Source organism: Prosopis cineraria, unplaced genomic scaffold (assembly GCF_029017545.1).
Source record: "Prosopis cineraria cultivar Desert tree isolate PC_DT_omini unplaced genomic scaffold, ASM2901754v1 PC7, whole genome shotgun sequence".
Taxonomy (NCBI): Eukaryota; Viridiplantae; Streptophyta; class Magnoliopsida; order Fabales; family Fabaceae; genus Prosopis; species Prosopis cineraria.
The window spans coordinates 13,851,858-13,859,566 of NW_026555338.1; the positions used below are offsets into that span (position 1 = coordinate 13,851,858).

The following is a 7,709-nucleotide window of genomic DNA, read 5'->3' on the forward strand; positions in this document are numbered from 1 at the left end:
ATCTTGCACTTATGATGATTGAGCCACTCATCACATATCCCTCAACAATTTTTTATAGATTTGAGATTATGGATAAAGAATGGATGTCTGTGAATTGATGATCGAGGGAATATATGGAGGGGGTGAGCTACTTTATTAAGGTTGACATTGAACATGAGGGAAATACTAAGAGCATTGTGTGCCCTTGTCTAAGATGTGGACTTATGAGGCGGGTCACTGCATGGGAATTGAAAGACCATTTAGTAGTTAATAGAATCGATCAAAATTTTAAGTGTTGGTATAAGTATGGAGAGATAAGGGACGTGACCAGAACTAGCTATAGCTATATGCCAAATGATTTTGGCACAACTATAGGTGAGGTAAATTGTGTTGAAGAGATAGCCAACACGGTTGAAATAGAACTTAATGATTGTCCTCAATTGCTTAAAAGGTTGAGAAGTGATGCGGGGACGACATTATACACTGGTGCTAGGGAACACAACTATTTTTGTGTTTTCTTTTTTTATTTTTAAAGAACATTATATTTAACTATTATAAATTACCTTAGCTATAATTGACTACTATGATCATATGCTATCTCCATTAATCACCATAACCGCTGCTCTTGGCCATTTTTTGATTCTAATTTTTTTTAAATTAGCATAATCAAATATATTTTCATTTTTTAAAAAAAATTTTAAAAATTGGTTGACAATTTAATTTTTAAAAATAAAAAATAAGAACAAAATTATACAACCTCTAAAAGTTAGAAGCGTAACCAAACTAAGCTCACGAACATACCTTATCCATATGCCAACTTTCTGAAGCTGAGCTCGGCCCAAGAATTATGGCGCTTCGCTTTATGTTGGTGTCCAACCCAATTGTGTGCGTCCCCAAATGGATCATTGGATTCACAGTAAATCTGAGATGTTTTCTAGTCATGGGCCTCCAGAGTGCTTATTGCAATTTTTTTCTTCAAAACATTAAATTACAAAGATAGATTCCAAAACGTTAAATTAATAACATATAAATGCACCAAAATTTCCTAAAAAATTAGGCAAAAATCTTCATTAAAATAATTGCAAGTTCAAGGGCCAATTTTTTAAAAAATATTTAAGATTCAAATGTAATTTTTAGATTATAATTAAACTTTTTATATATAACTGTTAAAATCGTTATGTACCTATTATTTTTGTAAATAATCATTTTGTTAAAAAATTTTTCATGAATATAGGATTAGTTAAATTTTTTAAAATCTAACAGTAATTCTTCTTATTTTAATTTGCGGAAACAAATTTTACTAGATAACAGTAATAATAATAAAAGAAAATGAATATTTGCGGCGTTGCAAACACGCCACGTGACTTGAGGAAAAAGTTAGGGCTGTCTTTGGAGGACCGTGGCAAGCGCGTTCCTGCCTACTTCTTTGTTCTTACGCTTCACATTCCTCGCCTCTCCCCAAGTCGTCTGCGTTTTGCCTTTGGTTCTCGAAGCTTCATCTTCCTTAGTCTCTCTCTCTCTCTCCCCCCCCCCCTGGTTTTCTCCGAGAGCTTCCGAAATGGCGTCATTCGATCAAGCGTCTCCTGGCGATGTCAAGTCTGGAGAGAAAATCTTCAAGACCAAGTGTGCTCAGTGCCACACCGTCGACAAAGGCGCCGGTCACAAGCAGGGTAGCCTTTCTCTTCTTTCTTTTTGTTATTTTTTTTATGTTTACGGTTGATTTCGGATTTTAGGGTCTGTGCATTGAATTCTGTTGGATGTCTGTTTTGTTGGTTGCTTTTTTATTTCTGAGTTTGAAGGAAATAAGGGTTGCCGACAAATCCTGGATCGAAATTGGTGTTATTTGTCGGGTCCTGTCTTTTTAGTTTTTCAAGATTGATGTTCTATAATATGTATCGAATAGAGAATATAACATTCGCCTTTATCCTTTATTTTATTCTTGTTCAGTAATTAGTTGGTCGTTCGATTTGGTGACTCATGAACTATTTGTCTCTTCGTTGGATTTATTCCTCTGCGCGGTTGAAAAATTGCATACCTTGAAATAAATCAAGCTTTGAAGCGTATGGTGGTATATTTACCCTGGAGGCAATTGTATATTTACTCTTTATTTCAAAGCACTTGGTATCCTGTCATCCTTCTCTTTGCCTTCTTAACCCTTTGCCGTTACCTGCCTTTTACGAGAAGACAAGAAACGATCTTTAAATTTAATGTGAGCTTTTATTTTTCGCGGGACAATTATTGCAGCCTATTTCCGTGGGTGCTCAACAGATCTGTGCTTGTTAAATGGCTAATTATTATCAATTACTGGGACGTGATTACTCTTTTTGTCTCTTAAGTAATTTATTCTTCTCTGTTTTTAGCCTTGATTTTTTTTTTTATTATGCGTAGTGAGATTTGCTATTTTGAATTGTCTTGCATATTGTACAAGAGGATTTTTTAGCTCCTGGACTTATCTTCCAATCTTTCTCATGATTTGTTTCTCAATATATAAAAAAGTCAACATTTCTCTTGAAACACCGATTCAGCCATGTGAATGGTCATTAACTGAAAACATCTGATGAAGCTGAAGGATTTTAATAACTTTTTGCATGACCTTACCCTTATATTTCTGGTAAAATGTTGAGGGAATGCTTCCCTCTGAACTCTGAAGTTTTGAACCTGAAAACTAACAGCCTGTAACTATGTCTAGATCATTTTATTTGAGAACATGTTCAATAGACAAAAATCAAGAGTTTATCAAGCCAAAGTGGATCGGTATCAAATTAACTATAAGTGGAAGTTGTTTGGCAATATACCGTTTTTGGACTAGGAATTATGATGTAAACCTCGCTGGCTTGGTTACTTACATCAATAATAAATTTAAAAGAATTGTGGAATAGTATAGTCTTGTATTAATGATATCAGTTTCCCTTCATTGACGTCGGATTGTTGGTTAGTTTGGTTTCTCTAATCTAATTAGTCTGCCGCGGTTAAGTTTTTCTTCATCTGATTTGTGTCTAGTATGTTTTTTATCATGCTAGGTACTGTTTATGTTATTTTTCCTTTGTAAAGTTTGCAATGCATTTAAATTTATTGGAAATCTGGTGTGATTCCAATTTTAATGATATTTAATTTTTCCTGTGGTTCCACAAGAAAGTTTTATGTTGTTAGGAAACATTTATTGGTATTGAAATTTAATTTTAGCATATTTTCTATAATTTTTATAATTTTCATGTTGCTTTTGTTTTAAATTATATGATACTCTTACAACGAGATAATTTGTTTTCTTCTATTTCCCCCCCTTTTAGTTAGTGTGGTAGAAATGTAGGTTAGACGTTGACCATGATGTTGTTTTGTTGGCTTAGATTCTGTTTCTTTGCCCACTTGTGTATGGTAGTCCTGTTGGATCAAAATTAGAAAGTTTTCCCTATGAGCTATGTAATGAATTTACATGTTTATTTGTCTCTTCCTTATATCATATCTTCATGCAATATCCTGACAATAACGCAGGACCCAACCTTAATGGTTTGTTTGGAAGGCAATCTGGCACTACTGCTGGATATTCCTACTCTGCAGCTAACAAGAACATGGCTGTGATTTGGGAAGAAAAGACTCTATATGATTACTTGCTTAACCCCAAAAAGGTATTGGACCTGAATTATTATTCCTGTATCAAATGGCTTTTTCATGACCATTTAAGTACCAAGTTATATTCCTAAATCAGGGTTAAAAGGGTAATTTGGCTTTTGAACTATAGGCTTAGGAGCATTTGTGACCTTAAACTTGATTTTTGTGTTTCCTCTCAACTTTTGAAAATGGTGTATTGTAGCCCTTATGGTTAATAAAAGTTATAGAAAATGATAGAAAAAAGGCCTAGAAAATTATAGAAAATGACATAAAAATGAGATGAGGTTTATGAAGAAAATGGTGTTGGACGTGAGGTTTAGGTGGAGAGAAAATGAAAAACAAATGAAGAACTAGTGAAAAATTGAGTGTGTGTGGATGATGTAATGTGTAATATTTGATCTGAAAATCCTCTCATGAATGGCGTGCAGATCAGTTTGAAATTGGCTTCCAATTAATTAAAATAAAAGAAAATAAAATAAAATGCAAGGGAATTTAAGTCACATGGAAGAGGCTTGCAAGATGGCATGCTCCTATTGAGTTGTAGATGATTTCAAAGTGTGTTAAATTAATCTTATGCTTCACCCACATTTTAATTAGATCTACAACAAATGAGGTGTTTGCTTATGTCTTTTTTGTACTGTAACTGAGGTGTTGTGCTGCATCTAATTCCTGTGTTAATGTTCCCCTATGACATTTTTGAAATCTTTCTGTTGTATGCAGTATATTCCTGGGACGAAGATGGTATTTCCTGGCCTAAAAAAGCCGCAGGAACGGGCTGATCTTATAGCATATTTGAAAGAATCTACTGCCCAGTGATTCTATTTCCACACAGCTGTTAAGTCAAGTGCAGGATTTTGAATTTTTCAGATATCAATTTTGCAGTGCTATTAAATAGTACTGTCTATTGGCAAATAAAGTAGACCGATATTTTTGCAATGCTATTTGTTCCTGTTAGCATTGCCACTCATTACTTCTCATTTTCATTCTTCAAGAGGTTGCCATATATTGTGGCAGATGTAACGTGCAATCACATTAGTTTTGAAATTGAGACTTTATTTTCTATATTCGGCGAACAGTGAAGCAATTTGCGGGATAAGTGGAATCATGACAGTTATTGCAATCTCTTTCCATAGTTTTTCTATTTTTTTTTTTTTTGTTTTTTTTATGTTCACAGTTATTTTTTTAATGCAAAGGCAACATGAAACTTGTCTTTGACCCTGTCATGGCCTTGCTTAATTGTTTAGGCATCAAACTATGGTGCAACTTTTGAAGGACATCATCGGTTGCATTATGTAAGTTCGTATATTTATTTGCTTTAAATTCATGGTGTGTTGAATTTTGTGCAAGATTTCTGAAGCAAAAATAAAATTTTCAACTACGCGCGTATATAATTCAAAATTCATTTTGAATGGAAGCAATGTAACCGTGGATTCAAGTCTCTGCACAGAACTTCGAATTGATTTTGAAATAATGACTTCCTGAAATCGTTTAATGATTATGGATCAATGTCGATATGATTTAGCTTGGTGTGATTCAGTCCCCGTATACATTAGTCACAATGATACTTGTGTCTTGTTATGCAGTAAGAAATTGACGTGGGAGAAATGGAAGTGCAATCAATATTTTTTGGTACCATGAAACTTGATTCTCCATGGAACTCGGTTTTGTAAAGAATGATTGAACTTAGTTCCTCACTCATGCCCATGGAACTGGATTCTCTTCTCATTTTCTCATTTTTCATCTTTGCCTTTCAAGTTTCTCCCCTAACTTCAACTCAAATGCGACGGCGCTTGACCAGCAACAATTACAGTCACGACTGTTAGCAATAGCCACTGATTTGTTCTTTCCAGTCGACTTGTTGAATTCTATTGCCCACTAGTCATGATCCATTCTCTAGTTTCGATGAAAGACCGTGCGATGAAGGCAAAAACGACCTGCTTCAATTTGGATTTGATTTTGGATTCGATTCTAGGCATGATTCATTTTTTTCATAAAATTTCTACTCCTTGACTGAGTTTGACAACCTTCAAGCATAATTCGGTTTTTGTTTTGATTTTTGCTTCTTGATATGAGTTTGACAACATTCAAGCACCATTCGACTCCTGCTTCTTGATCTGATTTTTGGTTCACAATTCGTGATTTTTGTTTCTGATTTGACTTTTGCATTCAAGTCTTGAATTTCATTGTCTTGAATTTACAACTCCTTTTCCTAATTTTAATAGGGAATGCAAATATTAATGATTAAATCAAAAAAAGTAATGTCAATATTTCAAAATGCTTCAAAGAATTTGCAATTTTTTCTTCCAAATTTAAAAGTTTGTACGTTGAATTTGCTTGTTTTCCTAATTTTAAAATTGGAAACAAATTTGGTTGTATAAAATTATCAATTAAGGACTCAAGGGACATGCTTTACATTTTAAAATTTACAAAAAATTTACTTAAATAAAATTATTCAATTGAGACTGAAGTGTTATTTGTAACACTCTTTATTTCTGAAACAATATTTATCTTTTAGAAAATTTACCATGGCAAAAAAGAATTTACTATGATATAAAAGAATCAAATATGTTGAAATGAACTTTATGAAGCTTTATCATGGTAGAAAGGATGTAACATCTTGATTTTCTAAACTTGAAACTAATTGCTAATTGAGAGTAAATTAGTAATTAGTGTGTGATTAAGGTTTTCAATGATAATGTGATATTTTGACTTATTGGGATATTGAATGAACAGACATGGGCATAAGGATCACATCTTGGATGGGAGTGTGTATGCGCGGTGAGGATTTACCTCACTATGCCACGTGTTGCGGCGCAAGATGCTTACGCCATAGCGCACGACATAGAAAATTAAGTGATAAATGCATGTCCAGCTCGTGATTTTAGAAGGGAAAAGGAGAGAAATCGAGCAGGTAGGAGAAAAGAGAGCAAGCTTCAGCTAGGGCATCAATTTGTTGGAACTTGGGAGATATTTCTGACTAGTAGCTTATTGAGTAAGTTTTGTATCGCCCTTAGCTTTGATTCTACTATAATTTTTCTTAGGATAAGTTATTGAGAAATTGAATCAGGAAAATTTAAGGGATTTGTTTCTTACCTAATAGTAATAAAAAGGTTCTCTAGAATCAAACTAGGGCTTTGTGACTGGTTTAGAATGAAATGATAAAGCTTTAAAGTGATAATAATTAAACCCTACATTAAAGAAAAGTTGAGAATTAGTGGTGAATTGAGGTTTGTAGAAGTGGAGAATGAGTGGTGATGAGCCTAGATTGGCTAAGTGTAGCTTTAAGCAATAATTAAGTATTTTTGGTCAACTTCATGAATTTGGCTAATTGTGCCAATTGTATGTAGATAGACATATTGTGCATGTGGAGTGAGAAAGGAAGCTTGTAGTGAATTGTTAGTAGTTGTGAAATCTATGGGTAACCTTTTTATTGACAAAAGGGTTGAGGTAATCAAATAATTTACTCTATTTGACTATCTATTGTAACTGTTTGAAAGTATAATATCTATTACATGAAATTATTTTAACCTAAGCATGTTTTTAAGATATTGCATGTTTGTCAATGAAATGGATTTTTGGTGAATGAACAAGTAAAAATGAGTTTATGAAATTGTAACTATGTGCCTATATGATTATATTGTTAAATATATGTGGTGATGAGTATAAATAAATGGTTTATATTAAGCATGATTATGGATGTGGGAGTTTACCTACAAGGAGAAGTGGTGAAAGTCCATATGGCATATTTTTCTTAGTACTCAATGGGTTATAATGTTAGAGAATCATATCTCCTTAGTACCTTTTGAGGTGTGGTGTTGGAGATTATCTTCTTAGTGCCTATTAAGGTATGGTGTTGAAGATTCGGCTCCTTAGCATCTGTGATGCAGTGTTGGAGCTAATGAAATCCCATTGTATGTGATGGGGGAAAACCATAGTCTAAAAGTGAGATAAAATGCCTTTAGTTGGCTGATCTATCACTAGAGGTGTGCTCAAGGCCAATAAGTGTGTGCGTTGGTCTAAGGCGAGCTTATAGTTTTGAGTCGAGGTGATTTAGAAGTTCAGATGGTAGTGATCTTGTTTATGAAAGTGGTGAATTAATTATATTGATGAAGTGATTTGAGGTG

The 7,709-nt window shown here is 33.7% G+C and overlaps 1 protein-coding gene across 1 annotated transcript; it reads left to right on the forward strand.

Annotated features, from left to right (window-relative positions):
• Positions 1–1,456: 1,456 nt before the first annotated feature.
• On the forward strand, positions 1,457–4,705 carry LOC129316892 (cytochrome c). The gene is made up of 3 exons (XM_054961279.1): positions 1,457–1,649; positions 3,469–3,602; positions 4,306–4,705. The coding sequence occupies exons 1-3, from the start codon at positions 1,538–1,540 to the stop codon at positions 4,399–4,401; spliced, it is 342 nt and encodes a 113-aa protein (XP_054817254.1). The 5' UTR covers positions 1,457–1,537; the 3' UTR covers positions 4,402–4,705.
• The last annotated feature ends 3,004 nt before the right edge of the window (positions 4,706–7,709 follow it).

What these genes read in the sequence shown, in the direction of transcription:
- LOC129316892 (XM_054961279.1), top strand. Translation starts at nt 1,538, where the DNA reads ATGGCGTCATTCGATCAAGCGTCTCCTGGCGATGTCAAGTCTGGAGAG. An exon ending in AGGCGCCGGTCACAAGCAGG is followed by an intron (nt 1,650 to 3,468) that starts GTAGCCTTTCTC and finishes ACAATAACGCAG; the next exon opens with GACCCAACCTTAATGGTTTG. An exon ending in ACTTGCTTAACCCCAAAAAG is followed by an intron (nt 3,603 to 4,305) that starts GTATTGGACCTG and finishes TGTTGTATGCAG; the next exon opens with TATATTCCTGGGACGAAGAT.